This window comes from Melanostigma gelatinosum (genome assembly GCF_949748355.1).
Source record: "Melanostigma gelatinosum genome assembly, chromosome: 12".
Classification (NCBI taxonomy): Eukaryota; Metazoa; Chordata; class Actinopteri; order Perciformes; family Zoarcidae; genus Melanostigma; species Melanostigma gelatinosum.
Genome location: NC_136645.1, coordinates 6726510 through 6746075, shown reverse-complemented (window position 1 = coordinate 6746075; position 19566 = coordinate 6726510). Strand labels below are relative to the sequence as shown.

The 19566-nt window shown below is 43.9% G+C and overlaps 3 protein-coding genes across 3 annotated transcripts in view; 2 read left to right on the top strand and 1 right to left on the bottom strand.

Moving 5' to 3' along the window:
• The window catches only part of cep170aa (centrosomal protein 170Aa), a 48994-nt gene extending 34459 nt beyond the window's left edge, over positions 1–14535 (top strand). Inside the window, 13 exon segments of the mRNA XM_079280219.1 lie at positions 3393–3734; positions 3850–4139; positions 5508–5600; positions 6308–6425; positions 6641–8188; positions 8460–8510; positions 9563–9836; positions 10049–10208; positions 10664–10831; positions 10949–11037; positions 11169–11262; positions 11363–11414; positions 11830–14535. Coding sequence (XP_079136345.1) covers positions 3393–3734; positions 3850–4139; positions 5508–5600; positions 6308–6425; positions 6641–8188; positions 8460–8510; positions 9563–9836; positions 10049–10208; positions 10664–10831; positions 10949–11037; positions 11169–11262; positions 11363–11414; positions 11830–12161 — 3611 coding nt within the window. The 3' untranslated portion in view covers positions 12162–14535.
• An 848-nt stretch (positions 14536–15383) lies between these two features.
• On the bottom strand, positions 15384–17313 carry hint1 (histidine triad nucleotide binding protein 1). The gene is made up of 3 exons (XM_079279900.1): positions 17179–17313; positions 15892–15996; positions 15384–15689 (listed from the first exon to the last, which is right to left on the bottom strand). The coding sequence occupies exons 1-3, from the start codon at positions 17287–17289 to the stop codon at positions 15525–15527; spliced, it is 381 nt and encodes a 126-aa protein (XP_079136026.1). The 5' UTR covers positions 17290–17313; the 3' UTR covers positions 15384–15524.
• Positions 17314–17420: 107 nt separating this feature from the next.
• On the top strand, positions 17421–19286 carry lyrm7 (LYR motif containing 7). Its single transcript, XM_079279956.1, has 5 exons — positions 17421–17457; positions 17684–17756; positions 17902–17972; positions 18574–18655; positions 18815–19286. The coding sequence occupies exons 1-5, from the start codon at positions 17440–17442 to the stop codon at positions 18883–18885; spliced, it is 315 nt and encodes a 104-aa protein (XP_079136082.1). The 5' UTR covers positions 17421–17439; the 3' UTR covers positions 18886–19286.
• Positions 19287–19566: the final 280 nt, after the last annotated feature.

Here is a 19566-nt window from a genome sequence, read left to right as displayed (position 1 = left end):
AAAGGCAGGAAGGAGGGGGGGGGGCTTGTTGCCTGGACTGCAGTGAAAGCTGAGAAAGGAGGTGGCAAAAGGAGGAGAGAACTAGATAGTTGTTATAGTAACAGTGATGCAAATGATGGCAGGGGAAGAGACAATACAGGCATACATTTACAAATGGACAAAAACAAAGTAGCAGCGGACATCTCTTTGTGTCCGTGTGAGTGTGACGGCTGCAGGAGCGCGTGTGAGAAACGCATTTCAGTGCTGACGGAGGGCGCGGGTGAAGCATGTGGATTTGTGTGTGTGAAATTCGTCGCGTCTGTGTTTGCTGCGTGTGTGTGTGTGGTTGAGGCATGCTCAGCGCTGATGTGCAGTGTAGCATGTGTGAGGAGAGGCATGCGTGATGTTGCTGAGGGTGTGTTACTAGGCAGAGAGAGAGGCAGAGGTTTAGCGAAGGAAAGCTTTTGATTGGTAAGCATCAAGGTGAGTGTTTCTGTTCTTGCTGTAAAGAGCAATGTAGAGGATGCATCTTCATACTGTATGTTATCGCTGTCAATGTTGGAAACGTGTGTATTGTTGTAACATCTGAAAATCGGGGCATTTTCTGTGCCAGATGTGAGTCCGATCAGTGCAAAGCTATAAATGTGTGATCTGAAATGTCCTTGAGATTGCATTTTATTGTATTTTATGTGCATTGATATTAATTTGCAGGAGTGGAAAATGCTAAACAGATACACAAGGCTTCAATATTGCGTGTGCATATTATACTGTGTGGTACGCTCTTGTACAGCACTGTATGTTGGGGTTGCATGTTTGCTTGTCTGTGGCTGTGCATGCATGTTAAGTAAGTGCATCCTTGTGTTTTGTGTGTATTTTGTGTGTGTGTGTGTGTGTGTGTGTGCAGCCAGCAGCGGAGACAGAGTTCAGCTCCCCTGTGAGTCATGGTGGGGCGAGCGGGGCCGAGCGCTGGACTCTCACAGATAACTCTGTTCTCCTCTTGCCCGGCAAACAGCTTCTTTGTCCGGGGGACATAGCATGAAAGACCTGCCTCTCTCTGTCAGCTTATCTGCTGATCTGCTCAACCTGCGGTAACGCTCTGCTGCTTTCCTCCCTCATTCCATTTATGCTTTTTTTCCCCCCATGAAATATATGCTTTATTTAATTTCAAACAGTGATAAAAGACAGGAAAGCCGGAGGAGCTGAGTGGTGGAATGTGACAAATGAGCTGCAGAGTCTGAAATGGGCCCGAGGCCACTGAGCTTTTGGGATACTCTAGTGTAGAAACAGCACTTCAATAAAACAGCAATTTAATATTTTACTGAAATAAATTTGACAGGGTACTGAGAGACAAAAAAAAGAAAACAGGAGAGCCTGAGATATCTTGATATGAAAGATTTATATCACGAAATAATGTTTTCTGGTAGTTCAATAAAGAAATAATCAATATGAAAGAAACACATAATAAAGCCTGACTTTCTGCGAATTTTGAGTCAGTGTGTGTTTGTTATTATCAATTTAGACAATGTTATTGTGTATCACGGCACCTCGATATATGATTTGCTCACGATACGATACTATAGATGAAAGATGATTGAATTATCGCCCAGCAACACCGTATCGTCTGACTGTCTTTCAAGCTGCCCCCCCCCCCCTTTGTAACACAGGCTTTCTGTTCTAAATGCCAACTTCCCCAGGCTGAATCGAGATAACCCTCTGTGACATCTCTGCGACTGTGACATCTCGACAAAAGACATTATTCAACTGCTTCACACACTGAGCAGTACTAACTTGACGAGTGAACTATGTGGGCGACTGTGGCTCAGTGGGAAGCGGGTCGTCCTTCAGTCAGAGGATCGGCGGTTCGATCCCTGGCTGTGCATGCGGTGTATGAATGATAACACAGTCCTGATGGGCAGGTGGCACCTTGCGTGGTAGCGGTGTATGAGTAGGTGTGAATGGGTGAATGACATGTAGTGTTATAGCAATTTGAGTGGTCGGAAGAATAGAAAAAGTCCATTTACCAACATGCAATACCTCAATGATTATCCATCATTTTCATACAGTACACTGTCCATAATTTGACTTTCAGTGCAGATCACAGTTAAGATGAATCTAGAAAGAAAAGATGTCAGACTGATTGAAAGTCACTGTGTGTGGACGGTTATGGTCCAGTCAGTCCTCTGTCCTCGTGGAGAGCAGTCCACCTCTACTACTTGATTTATCTCGAGCACCGTGTAGCTACCGTGAAAACAGCTTTAAACTTCACCACTCGGTTATTTCACTCCAATGACTTTTTAAATATGTATATAATCTCACACTGTATAAAATGTAAAGAAATAAATCGATTCAAATAATCTGCTGGTGAGCTGGGACAGATGCAGTCTTGAGTCTAGATTATGGAGTGATGAATTCATTTTCATACCATCGTGTTTTGCATTCATTAGTTGGGACATATCAAATGAAATCCAAACATGAGCGATGAGTTATGAAAGTGGTTTGTGGTTTCCAATGATCACCCACAACAACAGTCGTGTGTGTGTTTTTCCACTTCTCCGTCTAATACCCTGACGGACTGTTTGCTGGTTAACTGACAGCTGATTGATTGAGTGGTTTTCAACTCTAATGGTAATATACTATAACAACCTGAGCCTTAAGAATCCCCCCCCCCCTCTCTGTTTGGCTTTTTATTTCCTCCCACTTCATTCAGTTCCTCCACTCTCCCATCCAACCTCTATTCCTCTTCCCTGTCCTCCTTCCCAGTTAAGCCTCCCCTTTTCTTTCCCAGTCTACTCTCACCTCCTCCTCCTCCTCCTCCATCCCCGTAGCCCTTTCTCCCAGCTTCCTTCTCTCCATGTTCTCCTCCTCCCCTCCCCCTTGCCGCCCTCTCACTGGCAGTAGGCAGGGCCAGTAATGGTGTGGGTGGCATGTCTGGATCAGGGTGGCACACTGTCTGCCTTCGCACAAAACTGAGAGGACGTGCTGATTGAACCCAGACTGATCACGTTTTAGAAATAGCAGTAATGTGGGAGGTAAACCAGGCATTGAGAACATAGGATCTGTTCTGGATGTGCTTTTAGGAAGATGTGGTTCTGTGCTGCACTCTACTGCTGTGTCTTCATGGACAGCTGTTGTATGTTGCTACGGTACTGTTGTGTACACATGTTAAGATGTGGATTTAAGAATAGTAGTTCATGTAACATCCAACAGGTTACCAGGATATGTCTCTAGGTTACAGTATAAGTCAGCGGTTGTAGATACATAAATAGTTTGAACCCAACCCAGATATGCAAACAGATCTATTTGACTGTAGATCGTAATTGGTAGACATGTTTATTTTTCCCACCAAGCATTTGTTGTTGAAAAACAAGAATGGTAAAAACTCAACCGTGTTCCCTCTTGTTGTGTCCTGATAGGCAGCAAACATGAGGATGGCACCCAGAGTGACTCAGAGAATGGAGTGGGCCTACGTTTCGCCAACCGCCGCCACGCCCTCGAGGAACGCCTAAAAGCAGCACATAGCCTCGCGGGAGCGGTCGGGGGGAGCATAACTGCCAGCGGGTCAAGAACGAGTGGCAGCCGCACGTCCTTCATGATCGAGCTCTACGACGAGGAAAACCCTCGCAAGCGGCGATCATATTCGTTTTCCCAGAGTGCATCCCTGCATGGGCTTGGAGCTGGTGGGGAGGGACTATTTCCTCAGCCTCCCTCTCACCCCAAGGTGTTCAGCATTTCCACCTCTGCTGCTTCAGACTCAGGTAATAAAACTGTTCCATCATGTCTCATGTGTAATCTGTTACTACAGCAACTTGTCTCCGTATGTTTCTTTGTTTGTAACAGCTTTATTTCTGCTCTACATAATGCTACCTGTAGGCAAGGTCCCGGCTCCGATATCGGCGACAGTGACTGCAGGAGCCCCTACGGCTGCCCGGGTCCTACTCAAGCAGAGGTCAGAGGACCAGAGTATCGGTCGCAGCTCGGCCAGTACCGGGCTGGCGACAGGCAGCCCCACCAGCCCCAGCGAGGACACCTCGGTCGTGGGGAGAGGAGCGGGAACTGCTGGAGGGGAGGCAGGGGATGACCACAGCGATAAGGGGACCTACACTATCGAGCTGGAGAACCAGAATGCAGAGGAAGAGGAGGCCAGGCGCATGATAGACAAGGTAGGAGGAGTCTTCAGAGATGTTTGCAACTACCTGCTCTATGTAGGATCAGTTCTGTCTTTTTATTATGAATTCATGCCATAAACGCCACCACCAATTTGTAATAAAACAAGAAATTTGAAGGCCGCTACAGTTCGCCACAAATCAAGGGAGGTTTTCTCTTTTTATTTCTTTTTTACTGTTCGGTCTTAAAGTTCAGATCACTCTCATCACACCAGGAAACACAAACATCCTCCTTAGTGCCTTCTTTGCTTATCTGTGATCGTAAAAGTAGCAAGTGGAACGACGAGAGCATCGTTCAAACTTAATCTGCAGTAACTCTAAAGAGAAGAATTTGACCAAGAACAAACAGACCACGGCGCGGTTAATCGTCTCTTTATTAGCTGCTTCGTTGGCAATTTTAAGGGTTAGAAAATCCTTTGAGACTGGTTTGTGTTGGTGCCACTAAAACAAAGCTATCATCTCCATCCTCTCTGTCCCATCGGTAATCCTAATGCTTCTGTAATAGCCCGTGGAGACGTGCTTCAACAAGCACTGCCTTGTTTGATTAAACGACGTTCCGGGGCGGTTGAAAAAACATAATCTGTTTCTTGCTGCAGCCCGTGTTCTGTGGCACGGCAGTGAAAAGGGCAGGACTCTCAGTGAGAGATGGTTTAGTTTGCAGGGTGAAGCTAATATTTCCTTTGGCCATCATCACAAGAAAAGTAGGAATTTAAATACTTACAAAAGCAAAGATGGCTAAACCGTTTGAAACAGACGTTCACTGGTCTTTTTAAATGCCACCTACCAGATTCGGAAGTTGGGATTTATTTTTAGGAAGTTAAGTTGTTGCCAACCAGGGTTTATCACATGGACATCATTTAAACTTTTCTAAATGACATGTTAAAGAAGCGCATGTCCCTTTAAGTGTTGTATACAGGTGTTATCTTAGGGAGAGCAGTGATAATAATTAGCGGGGTGTCTTTCGAGTCACTGGAAATGTTGTTATGCTAATTCCTGTAATTAACTGACAACCTAATTGGCACACTACTCGCAGTCCGTCCGCTCTCGTTTCCGTCTCCCCCCTTTTGTAAATTGGGTGTGCGTCTGATTTCTGTTTGTTGCCATGGTACCGGTACTCAACTATCAAGTGCAGATCGTTGCTTTAATTGATCATATTACCGTAGTGTTTATGTATCACGAGGGTATTTAATTATCATTACAAAGTGTGCTACAGAACTTATATGCTTCGGAGGCATACAGAGAAAAGATAGGAAAGTATGACGATACATAATGCCATCAGATTTGCTGCATTATACTTCAGCAGGATGTCCATCTTTGACCACATTGTCAGCTCTCGTTCCCTCTTGCTTTTTCAATCATTTGTAGGTGTTTGGTGTGCAGCAGAACCAGGACTCCTCTAGTCTCTCAGACCTGAAAGGAGAAGGAAAAGGAAAGGAGACCAGAGAGACGGGGAAAGAGGTAGAAAACTTTAACCTTTGTGTTTATACGTTCACCGATACAAGAGTGTCCATTACTGCAATATCGATGTTGCTCTCACTCCCAATGTTTCATTGTGCCTCTCAGGCCTGTGTAGTATAACAGAGTCATGGCTGAGACTAAGAATCATGGCTGAGTTTCACAATGTGAGTCACAGTCACTCCCATGGCTGGACCGCTGTACTCCCCTAGCCTTTTCATGGGAGTAGGCTAGTCCTCCCGGAGACTGACCTAGATCATACTCAGATATGGTGAGACATGATCGGCCCTCCAGGAGGGGGAGGGGAGAGTGTTTATGAGAATTTTCGATCTGTTGAAGTCTTTGATGTCATTTATATTTCTCACATTTTCCAAGAAAAGTGATGAGCAACTGTTCAGCTTCACTTAAAACGTTCTTGATCAGATGACGGCGGGTTCTCTTGGGCGTAAAAGCAGCGTATTCAGGCATGTTTCGATTTTTAAGTAAAATACAAATACAGGAGTTTGTCTTTAATATCACGCCATTCATTCTCAGAAACCTAATCATTTCCATTATCATGCATTACATTTCAGATGAACAAATACATGCTAATCTCACACGTGATCTCTTCTATAAATTCTATGCCACCACTAATTGCTCTTTTCTTCTGTTTTTCCTCGCTCCTGTGTCCTACTCTCTTGTCACCCCACCCCCCACTCGTGTCCCCTTAGGCTCTTGCTGGCGACTCGAGTTGGGTCTCTCAGTGGGCCAGTCTATCTGCCAATCACACCAGGACCGACCCAGAGGGCTCAGGAGCAGAAACAGCCGCCTTCCTCCACAAAGAAAGAGGTACATAGTCACTTGACTCTCAGATAATGAAGAGCTGAATGAATGAATGAACAAATGAATATGCTGGAGTCAATTTTTTTTTTTAATACTAAATATTTTCCCTTACAGGCATGTACATTATAAAGCAGCACTTGAAGTCCCTTGAATGTGCTTACAATTCATGTAAAAAAAAAAAAAAAGTAATCTCAGTTAACTCTTTGTCCTTTGTTCTGTAGGAACTGATGCCTATGAGTCGGGTGCGTCCCTCAGCAGAGGCGAGTCCTCTTCCAGTCTAACCGACCGTAAGCGCAGGACCCTCCCCCAGCTCCCTGTGGATGACCCCCGGGCTAAGTCCAGCATCAAAGCTCTTGGACTGAGGTCAGAGATCGGAGAGAAACAGGACACTGAACCCCAGGAAAAAGAGAACAAGGGAGACGGGGAGTCCCCCACTCCCATGAGGGACGGTGAGATGACCAGTAAACGGAAACAAAGCTCCACATCCTCTCCATCCAAGGCTCCTCTCCGGTCCTCAGGCAGCACGGAGCGGAGGAAGAGGTCGGAGGAGAGGAACGGAGGAGGATCGGGAGAAGAGAAGTCAGGGAAGCCTCTTGTACGTCAGGGTAGCTTCACAATTGAGAAGCCCAGCGCTAATGTCCCTACAGAGCTCATCCCACGCATCAACAGAGGCAGCAGTGGGCGTGAACGCAGTGACTCCGTGGGCAGCATGGATACTGCTACGCTCCTGAAGGACACTGAAGCTGTCATGGCATTCCTGGAGGCCAAACTAAGAGATGAAAACAAACTAGACCAGAAAGGTAGTAAAACTGGCGTCCCCCCTCGGCCTGACTCCATCTCTCCTGAGTCGGATGTTGACACGGCCAGCACAGCTAGTCATGTGACTGGGGAGACAGAGAGGAGAGCATCAGCTGGGGGAGAACATAAACGACGCTCCTTCAGCAGCATGCATCGTGAGAAGAGCAACATCAGCACAGCTTCCAAGACCAGCGTCACCAACGCAAGTGCCCGCGATCGCTTGGATAGGAAGTCTAAAACAAGAACTACAGAGGGGACTAGCCGAACCGATGCACGGCGCTCTGTTCAGCCGTCCTCTGCCTCCTCCAGAGCGCGCCAGCCTTCTCAGGATCTCACTGATGATGACCAGACTTCTTCCTTCCCCATCTCCGACATCCTCTCCTCAGACCAGGAGACCTACTCTGGACCCGTGGGGCGCTCAGCACACGGACGTGGCTCAGACGATTTTCTGCATTCCAAACTGGATAGCAGGTCTAAAACTTCGACCAGCGGATCCTCCAAAACCAGGAGCTCTCTCCAGGCAGCCACAACCTCATCCATCAGCAAGCAGGCCGCACTGCCTCAGCCGCGGCCCACAAGAGCCTCCCTGCTCCGCCGCGCCCGGCTGGGCGACGCTTCTGACACGGATCTAGCTGATGCAGACCGGGTGTCTGTGGCTTCTGAGGTGTCCACCACCAGCTCCACCTCCAAGCCGCCGTCCGGTCGAAAGGGATTGTCACGACTGGACATGCTGGCTCAGCCGCGTAGGACTCGTCTGGGCTCCATCTCAGCCCGCAGTGACTCAGAGTGCACTATGACACGGAGCTCCACCTCTTCACCCCGTCTGTCAGCCGAGACTGCGCTGCGTCTGGGCCTGCGCTCATCAACACCAACAGAGAGCAGGCTGACACCCAGAATGAGGGCCAACAGCGTGTCGAAACTGAATGAGACCAAGACTAAGACCACTACGTCTGGATACTGCTCTCCCACAGGTGAGCGCGTCACCTGGATAACTCATTCCCGGTTTATTCTGGTTTTCTCATAAATTGTGGGAAAAAGCAAAGAAATGTCTTATTCGATTATTTCTGTTCTAAATTAGTTATTTCTAAAAGCACGGTTCTTTGTAAAAAAATAATAATGTGGCGTAAGAATCAAGTCCACACAGTCTACACACCATTGCATACCTCACTATGTGTAAACATTTTGTCTGTGAACATTTTCACTGTGTTGTGACAAACTTGTGCGTTGGTTGTCATCGTCCAGAGAGCTCTCAGCCCGAACCTGAGGGCGGTGATGCTGAGGAGGAGCTGATGGGTACTGTACCAGAACTGTGTGTGTGTGTGTGTGTGTGTGTGTGTGTGTGTGTGTGTGTGTGTGTGTGTGTGTGTGTGTGTGTGTGTGTGTGTGTGTGTGTGTGTGTGTGTGTGTGTGTGTGGTGTCAGACCTGGGTCACAGCAGATTTGAGATTTGCAATGAAATTCTTCATGTGTTTGGAATTCTTTGCCAGATGTAAATTTGAAAGCGTGGTTTGTGGTGTTACGACAGCACAACAATGCATTTCAGTGAGTAAAGTGGGAGTGACCCAGCTCTAGCATATGTTGCCAGGTTAACTCTGCATCTCCCCCCCCTGATATTCATCAACTGTTGCTGTGATGAAGACCCATATGTTCTATTCTTGGAGCTCAAACTTCAAAAACCCACGAGCAAATGGTTTTGGAATAGTGCGCCACCTTGTGGAGATTTGTATTCACGACACCTCCGCTTTGTCCCATTTCACCCTGAGACAGACAGAGCATGGTGTTGTCTCATCATGGTGCAGCTGGTGTGTGACCGTATTGAAGCAGCTTAACATATGGCGCTATCAAGATTTGATGTACCTTGCTTTTTGTTGGCTGCCTGGAGCTTTTAGATAAACTCACGTCGAGTTTATTTTTGCTGCTGTTGCTGTTGTTGTCAGTGTGGTTTTATCATCGCTAAAACATAACTATCGAACATAACAACAACTTAACAAACTGAGATTCAGAAAGAAAATCAAATGCTTTGCTTCACCAATCTTTATTATTCCCAGCCCCCCCCCCCCCCCGTTTTGGATGTGCAGTATATTGCAGAAACATCTTGTTTTGTATCTTTGTAAAATAAGGTATATCTACATTTATTTAAGTCCACAGTCAAAAAGACCCTCCATGATGTAGTGCTTGCACAGTATTTGAATTTTGCCGATCGAAGCAGAATCATCTGGGCGCTGCCTCAGTAACAAAGTCTGTCGTGTTCAAAAGCTAATTTATTAACTTCATGAATAACAAATGTAATGGAATAAATACACCGTAATGCTGACTAAACGTTTTGCCCTTCCATTACCTTCACAGTGTCCAGCAGCAGCAGGTGGAGACGTCTGCCGCCGGAGTACGGCTCCACCTCAGAGGAAGAGTTTGGCTCCAGCCGGAATTCTCCGAAGCACGGAGGACGCTCCCACATGCGTCCTCATCACCTCGCCCCGCACCGCAGCTCAAGACTCGGCGCCGCCGGCAGCCCGGGCGCCGCCGTGGTGACGGCTCCGGGGGGAGGGGTGATCAAACACCGCATGAGAGAGCAAGAGGAGTACATCAAGGACTGGACAGCACACAGCGAGGAGATAGCCAGGTATTGATCTGCACTGATATGCATAAGACTGACCTATTAACTCATTCAAATGATGAAGTCTTGCATGAATCTTTGATATGTTTTAATATTGTATTGTAATGTTTGATAAGAGCTGCCCTTAATGCCTTAACTTCTAGGTTGCATGTGTTCAGCTTTCTAAAGAACTCCTCCATCTGTCTGATGGTTAACAGGTTATTCCCCTGTGTGCGCAGGATCAGCCAGGACCTGGCTAAGGACTTAGCCATCTTGGCCCGTGAGATCCACGATGTGGCTGGCGAGATCGACTCAGTCAGCTCATCTGGCACGGCACCCAGCACCACCGTCAGCACCGCCGCCACCACCCCGGGATCGGCCATCGACACCCGGGAAGAGGTAGGCCCTGCACGTCCCACGCAGCCGGACATAGAGGAGAGCATGAGAAAGGTGCCCGTTCTTCTTCTTCTAGCGTTGCCTTACTGCGTGTGCTTCCATTGCGCCTTTGCCATCCCTCCTGTGTTGCTTGTATGAAAATCTTTTTTTGCTTCACAACTTTCATCTGCCGTGAGAGGTATTCATTTATTAATCTCCCATCTGCTCCACTTTCATTCCTGTATTACTTTTGCCATGATAGGATTTACTTATTTCAGCAAAGGGTTGAATCTGACTTTTTAACTGGACAATTAAAGCTTCAGAGCTGCTTATCTCTCTTTGACAGACCTCCTAATTCTTTCATTTCTCACAAATATTAACTCTATTAAACAAAGCTTGAATAACATTGTGAGAAATCTCTTCAAGTTTTTGATTTCTATGTCTGTCTCCCTTTTACATCTCTCCCTGTCTTTGCTCAGTTGGTGGATCGGGTGTTTGATGAGAGTCTGAACTTCAGGAAGATCCCACCTGTGATTTCGACCAATAAGGCGCCAGAGATCAACGGCAAGCCAGTGGAGCTCCGCCCCCGTGCCCCCGACAGTCTGGAGCCCCGAGCTCTGAGGAGACGCACCTGGAACCGAGAGGAGGTGAGCATCGCACAGAGCATGACATCACAAATATACCAACGTGGAGGCTTTCACAAGAACACTTCAGCAGTTACCTTCAGGTTGTCGAACTTCTTTTCTTCCGCTCTGTGTTTTCAGGCAGTGTTGGACAGCCTGCTGCTCAATTCAGTTTCTCAGCTGTCCACCAAGATCAGACACTCTATCGACAAAACAGCAGGAAAAATCAGGTAATTATACTTTGCAATATTATAACTGTCTGTGAGTATAGAACAGTGTATCTATTTAAGATGTATTGATTCCTCGGTGTTGCTTTGAATAGCCACTCTGTGACATGTGTCCTGGTGTTGTTTTTCTCCAGGATATTGTTTAAAGATAAAGACAGGAACTGGGATGAAATTGAGAATAAACTGCGATCGGAGACTGACATACCACTCCTGAAAACCTCCAACAAGGTACAGAAGCCGGTCCGTCTGAGTAACATTTGATGACAAGAAGAGTGCAGTGCTATTGGGAGCTAATACTTTTGTTGTTGTTGTTTCCTCCTCTCTGCAGGAGTTCTCCTCAATTCTGCATGAACTGAAGAGAGTTGAGAAGCAGCTTCAAGGTAAACCCAAGTATAATCACACCGGTACTGAACTAGGAACACACTTTTGGTATATTTTCGCTGCAGCATCATTTTATTTGTTTATTTGCATTCCATGATAGAGGAGGGCATGAATATGAATGAGAGAAAGCAGCGAAAGTAGAGAAGGTCTCTGTACAAGTATTTCTCTATCATGTTAAATATTCATGACTACATGTGCAAATAATCAAGTTCAAATAAAACACAAGAAGTTATTTCTTATCATGAGTTAACACTCAAAAAATCATGAAGAAACCACTCAATAAAATAGGTTTTCAGGGCTTTTAACACAAAAAAAGATCCGAATCCCAAGTTTATTTTAGCTGTGACTGTATGTATACATTGAGTTTTAGACATAGCCGTCCACACATTGACTCTCTCCCTGTTTCTGTCGCAGTGATCAATGTAATGGTGGACCCAGATGGGACTCTGGACGCCCTGGCCAGCCTCGGCCTGACCAGCCCCACCACCCCTACAAAGCCCCAAACCGCCAGAACAACCTCCACTTCTGCCACCAGCCCCATGTCTGCTCCCTCAGCCAAAGAATCCCTGCCGGCGATCCTTCCCGGACCTGCAGGATCAGCAGCCTCTGCCAGGGTTCAAGCTTCCTCTGCCAGCACAGAGGAGACCGCACGAGAGCCCAGCGTGAGTCTGGGGTTAACAGGAGTCGGAGGACTGCCCTTCAACCGCATATGGCCGAGCGGAGAGGAGGCCATCGCGCAGAAGTGAACAGAACGTTTCCCTGAACTCAATGTTAAGTGAATGAACAGGAGTCTGGACTGGAGCGCAGGTGGCTGCTGACCACACCAGTCTAGGATTATGGGTATAATACAAACACAATTTAGCTGAAGTGTTACCAGATCTGGTCGGTTATGAAGTGCTTCAACTGACCTAAACCCCCAACTGATGCATCGTGGATATACCCTCAACGTAAATTCACCCTCGAATGATTTGGATCGAGTCATGTTATGAGTTTTTCAACTTAAACCTGACTTCCTGATGGACAGAAGGCGTCCGGGCTGCTCTCTCGGTGGACAGATCTCTGTGGTTGTACAGTCTCCACTCTTCTCTAGTCTCCTCCTCTTGCCTTCTCCATGTGTCTGGACCCTAACCTACACTAAGGACATGCCTTAAAAACACATCCTCGATAGTAGCAGACCTCGTCCCCTCAAATAATATACAGAACAGCTTTTAAGACTTTAATACCGTACTTTCAGACAAACAGAATGCATTGTAAAATAACACGTGGAAAATATGTTCTATTTACACTATGATGAAACACAGGACACTGCAGTGATTTATTAGCTCTTGTTGAGTACAAAGAGTATTTCAGCAGCCTTAAGTAACCACTCTGACAAACCACGCAGTCATACAGACATGATTAATGCCTGAAACGGTTCATAAATCAAGCAGAATTTCAGCTGTTTTTCATAACTCTAACCGTCCATTGATGCTTCTCTGAAACCGACTCTGTTGAAAAGGATTTGTAGTGCCTCCCCATCTCTGTGCTCGCCTAGTTCTCTGTTACCCATTATGTTTTACTCTCTGCCTCCCTTCCTGTCTCTCCCCAGTAGTTTGGAAAAGTGTTTCACTCCAGTAGCATGTCCAGGACGGAGCTGAGCGCTTTCTTCCTGCAAGTTGGTGTCTGTGTTGATCTTACTAATACTGAATGGTAGTTTTAAACAATAGTTAACCGCCTTTGGGAAACCAATGATTATGTTGAGACAAAAATATTCACTTACCAAAGTTAACAAGTTTCTTGGTATTGCCATTGTTAAACAGTTGAGCCATTTTGAAAATTCATCTGTTGTGCAAAAGCCTGGGAATCTTTATTTCAAAATGTGGCAGTTCATCTTCTATGCCTCACCCTCTGCAGCCCGCCCGTCTTCTCCGAATGTCAAGGCCATCTTTCATTCATCATAATGAAACGCTAGCTTAATCATTGCTGCCTTATCGTTTTTGATCCATGTGACATGTGCCCTGAGCTATCTGCTACAGTGCATCCACTCAAGTGTCCTATGATTTCCAATTGGCTTTTATTATCCTCTTTCTAGTCACGGCTGATGTGACTTTTTTTTTTTAAACAATGAGCGACAAAAATAACTCTTTGAACGAAATATTTTTTAATATTTAGATACTGGTATTGTAGATATTGTAGAGTTACTTGTTGATGCTTTGAATCGCCCCACACTACATTTCATTTCTTGGTCACCAGTTTAAGTACACACAAAACCTGAACATGCAAAAGCTGCTGGGATTGTTTCAATTCACGTCTCGTTGAAAGGAGCGCGGGCGACCTACAAGGAGGCTTTGTTGTGGTTCAAAGTGCTTCTTTGAGGAGCGTCAGTGAGTAGACATGTACACATCTTTGAAAATAAGCGACTTCATATCGGTGCATTCTTCTATTTCCACCATGGAGAGAAGTTAACATATAGTTAACCTATTTCTCATTGTCTTCACGGGGACTCACCACTTTCTGAACCTCTCTTCAGCTTATAGTCTGTGTTCTAGAGTAAGACGACTTTAAAGGCAGTATATTAGTACTTAGATGCTCGTGAATTTAGGGACCAGAATACATGTTCATTTCCTTTCCTCTCTATACTGTACTGTACAATGTTTTTCAATTGCCTCAAAGTGCCCATTTTGTCTATGGACGGGCATCGATTGAAAGAAAAGAAAAAGACATAGTTGTCTTAAAAGATTTCTCTTATTTTGCACATCAGATTGTGGTGTTTTTCATTCAGACGTAGTGAAGAAGCAGTGAAAGGCTGCATCAAATGTCAAATGGTGTGACAGAGCATATCAGCAATGATGGCCTTGCCTCTCTGGAACTATTCTGTCTGTACAAACGAAGCCTCTAATCGTCCTTTTTTTGCTTTTCCTCCCCGTTTTATCAAAAGAAATGAAATGAGGGGACTGTGAATGCTAGGTACATGTTCATTTTTAAGTCACTACGTGTCATCTGATCAGTGTTCTTTGTCATTTTTGTAAAGAAAAACAATTTTATTTATTTTTTGTTTTATATTTTGTGGATGTTTCATGCATTTTATATTTGTTCAACTATCTACATCGTTTCTTACTGTTAATAAAACAAAGCCATTCACTTGTTTCTCTATTTTTATTTGTATTCTGTTTAAAAATGTAACTTTATCTTTATACACAAGCAGCCAATGACAGACAAGGAACCGATATCTATTGATTTAAAACTGGATTGCATTTTTTTCTCCCACAATAACTCCCAACAGGGACTTTTTAAATCAAAGAAAAGGCAAAGAGTTCATTCAGATTGAATTTTAATAATTCTTACTGAATAAAAGAGCCGTCTAATCTCTGTGCTATTAATCAGGTCTCAACTGAAAATGCGAATGACTCAGCAACCCTTTTTTTGACGCCTGAACTCTGTAAAACATTTGCATGATTCACTTAATCAAGACTCAGAAACACTTAATTTAAGTGTTTCTGACAACCATAGACTGGACACGGAGACTTATTGTGGTATTACATATTTAAGCACCAATGAGCATATTGAAACTAGTCAGCTAAGTGCTGTGCTTAATACAAGGCGAAATCAATCTTTATTTACTAAGGCGAGTGACTGCATGGCACCTTGGGTAGCACGTGGTAACGGATGACAAAGTGTATCTCACTAATGGAAAACTATAGTGTGAGAGCTACAGCAGCAGTTCTTTCACTGCGCACAACATACTGTTCACAGACCCGCGAGTTCTGTCTTCAACCGCAGTGATTCGATTTCTCATCGCAGCAGTAGCAGCAGGCCAATTCTGTCTTTCACTGATATGCTTGCAAAAGACACAGAGGGAACATGAGCAGCGGTGCTTGAAATCCCAACAGTACTACAAAAATGTATAACATAATACAAATATGCCACACAATTGAAGTTTACTTCATATCTGTAAAAGAAAGAATTTTAGATAAAGACAAACAAGACACTCTGTTGTGAGGTGCATTTTATTATCATTGCTGAATTTTCTGTTTGACTCATATTTCCCATGACAAACTGGTTTAGTGGAAGTTAAACAGTACACATTGTCAGACGTGAACACTGACGGCAGGATGGATGGAGACAGGAGGTTAACCGGGGGGCCACTTCATCAAGCGTCCACCCAGGACGTGGATGTGGATGTGGTAGACAGACTGGCCTCCGTCCGGCCCATCATTGACCACAATCCTGTAGCCTTTGGACAGTCCCGCATCTTCAGCACACTTCTTTGCAACTAGCATCATGTGGCCCAACAGCTAGTAGACAGATGTAGAATGAATGAGTGTCACTGAAGGTTGAATACATACACGTGTTTATAAGAATGAGCAGACAACCCCTAGTTAACAATGTAGTGTTCACAGACAGCGTTGCATTGTGTAAAGGGTTCCATCTAGTGGTGACTGTTGTTGGACAAATCACTAGAAATGATGAAAAACTAGGTCAGACAATCACACTTACCTCAGCGTCACTGTCCTCCGCTTTTGACAGCTGAACAATTGGCTTTTTTGGGACGACGAGGATGTGAGTGGGAGCTTGAGGAGTAATATCGGGGAAGGCCACACACTGAAATATAAATAAAACAAATTAAGAAGTATATAGTGCAATAAATGCTACATCAAATTGTATAGTGACTTCCTCTTTAGTTGTTTGTGTGTTGGCTGAATATGTTTTGCTGTTGCATTTTGTTACGATGTTTTATTGGACTGTATTATTTTCAAAGATCTTGCTGATATGTTGTCCTCCTCATTTAAAGTATACTTTAAGATCTAGTTCATGGTCAAAGTGCAATTGTTCATTTAAATGCATCTATTCCAGCTCTCTCGGCCCTTAAAACTATATGTAATAAGAATAAATAAAAGACAACAATTTCTGTAGCTCGACACCAAGACTATGACAGCATGATGGGTAAAAGTGAGAAAGACACGTGGTACAATGTGGTTACAAAGAAATTAAAAATGGTATCAATGTATGTTCCAGCTGAAGACCTCATGAATTCCTGGTAATCACATATCTCCGAAATGAAATCGAAATGATGTGTCTCAATATTACATTGTTTTTTTAAAGCTGCTACTTGCCATTATGGACATCACACACAGTATTTGTGTATCTTTATGTTGCATTTGAGGTCTCAAAGATGCCACATTGTGTAACGCATCGTTTCACCCATTTAGACTCAAATGTGTGGTTAAATCCATTATAAACCAATAGACACAACACAAGCAGTGAAACCTTGTTTTTCCACTGTGTGAATTCTCGGTGTTGCCTTCTGCAGCCTTTGGTAACTCAAACACAAGCAGCTTCACATTTTGAGGGTTTTACTCACAAGTTCTGATTTCATTACCCAGACCACAGCAACAATAACACATGCATGCTCACAGTCTGTAGGGACTATATCATTTAAAGGATCTGATAGAGCCAACTATCTGCAGATGCCAAGTGGCAGCAAACGCAACATGAGCAATTACTTCACTTGTAAAATGCTGAACCAAAACTAAGCCATGGATAGGATTCGTTTAGCCTGTGTAGTCTGAGAGTTAACTGTGTTTACACAACTGGTTTTGGGTTGGTTTTAGTCTGTGATAAACGGCCTTAGTTACACATAACACATTGTGTAAATTACAGTAAAGTAGCAGTTTCTGTAAAGCTAGCGCTGAGCTAACGTGAGCTGAACGTGTACCTGCAAGGAGTAGTGCGACTTATAGCGGCCAATAAGTGTGTTTATGAGTGGACGTGTTTCGTGCATACCTTGTCATCTTCATAGAGCAGTTCTACAGGGATCTCTTTGCGTATAATCTTTCCAAATATCGTGTCTCCGCCCGGCTGGGCAGCCTGCGCCTTTGCCATTTCATCAGCCATGTTTGCGCAGATGAGCCGCCTGTCAGCGCTACTCCTGTCTTCGTGAAACTATAGCGAACGCTCATTGGCTACAAAAAACGCATAATTTCAGAACTCTGTGTTGATTGGACGATGTTGGTTCCAACCCGGAAGTGAACTGAATAAGTCAAGATGGGGACTCGTTTGAAGGTGAGGACGGGATATGATCATGCTTTATGAAAAATAACATCAGTAAAACAATGTGTCCTCTTCGTTTCTTTTGCTGGTTTGATTATAAGAATACGTGACTGCATGTTTTAGGAAGCAGATCGCTAAAACTGCAGGGAACTGTTATTAATATCCACAACTGCGTGTGTTCAAGAACAACTGTCAAGGTCCTGATGTTGCTAAAAGCTGAATGTCTGTATGATTGCAGGTCTTAAACGCGTTTAAAGCGCTGCACAGAACAAGGGTGGCTGTATTCAAAGACGATGCCAGAGCGCTGTCAGGTGAGTTATGTAGTGTGTTGGTTTGATTCCCCGCAGAAGAACGTCTTGTGTTTGGTGATGTTTACCAACCCCTTTACAGACAGTAGATAACTTTGGTGCATGCTCTCCAGTATCAAATGCATTTCTATTTTTTTTCTCCACAAAGCTGCAAGATTAAAGATCAACGATGAGTTCCGGAAAAACAAAAATGAAACATCAGAAGAAAACATTGTGAAGGTACAGAGAAAGTGACATGGTGTGTTTATGTATATTGTAATTGAATCTGGCTTTACTACATCAGTTATGAATTTAAATAAATATGTGCATATTCCACTGTAATGTCATCTATTGGCTGGAGTCATGGACAGTAGACGATTCGCTCCTAATCCTGATCTAAAACATTTCATATTGATTATCTGCAGATAATCAGTCCAATCCAATGTGTTTTAATTATGTTGTTGTTGAATAATTCAGCTGTACAGTCAGGGCTGTGGTAAGCATACAGTAAAACAAACGGATTCAACAAAACAGTTACACTATCTTTGGAATGACAAGACTCTGTTTTGTTGCATGCAAGATAATTACAATAACTATGACTTCCTATAGGATTTTGTGTAATATTTGTGGTGAAGAGTGTCAGTGTAGATCTGCTGTGGCAGCACTGCAAAGGATTGCAAAAGCATCTCTGGCATGTTCATGTGCAGTTTTCAAGCTCAGCAGTACTTTATATTTATGTTTAACCTGCAAAAGATGCAAAACAAAAGAGGGGCCGCTATGTTTGCAGAGGGGCCCACTGTCTCATAATCTCCCCACACTCTTTACCCTTCTGCTATGACAGATGATCAAAATGGGCTCAGATGTGGAAGCTGTTCTTCGAGAGGGTGTGCTACAAATGGAACATGTTGGAGATAAGACACTCTGTATGTTGTTGTGTTTTTTTAAAGAACATTAGTACCACGCTAGAAAGTCAAATGTGTATGCAAATAATATGCAACAGGAATCTTGATTCTCTGAATTATTGCATGTGGTATGTCCGAATGTTATGGCTGCTATTTATTTTCTCTCTCTCTCCGTCTCAGTGCTTCGACCTAGAGAGAGTCTTCTACTGGAAAATGTACCCTATTGTGACCAGCCCAGGAGAAAGTCATGACATGTCTCATCACATCTTTTTCATCAAAAAAGAGACTCGCTATCATCTCATACCATCCGTCTGCATTTTAAAGGATTCAACCCAAAACAAAATTTCAACTTGTTCAGGATCTCATGAACAAAGAACATTTTAAAAATGCATCGCTGCATGAAGAAATACCTTGTTTTGATTCACTGAAGATCTCTGCTATTCTGTTTAAAGAAGTCTCTGCTATAAACTGGATGTTGTAATTCCATGTACAGCATTTTGTCAAATGTAATTGAAATGTGTTTTCATTTGATTTAGGAGTTGTCAGCCTGTTTTGAGCTTGTGATTTGAACTAGTGGGGAAATGTTACTTTTCTGCTACTGAAATGTAGTTCTGAATGTGTTCTGATTAAAGGGGAGTGTTCCCAGACTATCTCCGGTTTAATTTATTGTTCAACTCGCTAGAAATGAAGACCTCAACAACCCCTCAGGAAATGCATGGCGTTATACGTTATACAGTAGGGTATACAGTTAGTATTTTATAACAGAATTTGCGAGCATGAAAAACAACAAAAAAATATGTTATATGCATGATGTTGATAAACGTGAACTATAATAGCTTAACTTATTTAACTATATAACTATACAAATCTATGCAGCATAAGTCTTACTTTCTTCCGATCTTTGCCTTTCTAAAGAATATAACTACATTTCC

Bases quoted from the DNA above. Each gene is read 5' to 3' on its own strand.
- lyrm7 (XM_079279956.1), top strand. The intron at 17,973-18,573 runs GTACAGAGAAAG...CTGCTATGACAG, and splicing joins CAGAAGAAAACATTGTGAAG to ATGATCAAAATGGGCTCAGA. The intron at 18,656-18,814 runs GTATGTTGTTGT...TCTCCGTCTCAG, and splicing joins TGTTGGAGATAAGACACTCT to TGCTTCGACCTAGAGAGAGT.
- hint1 (XM_079279900.1), bottom strand. From the start codon at position 17,289: ATGGCTGATGAAATGGCAAAGGCGCAGGCTGCCCAGCCGGGCGGAGAC. The intron at 15,997-17,178 runs GTATGCACGAAA...TTTATATTTCAG, and splicing joins TGCTCTATGAAGATGACAAG to TGTGTGGCCTTCCCCGATAT. The intron at 15,690-15,891 runs GTAAGTGTGATT...TCTGTCTACTAG, and splicing joins CGGAGGACAGTGACGCTGAG to CTGTTGGGCCACATGATGCT.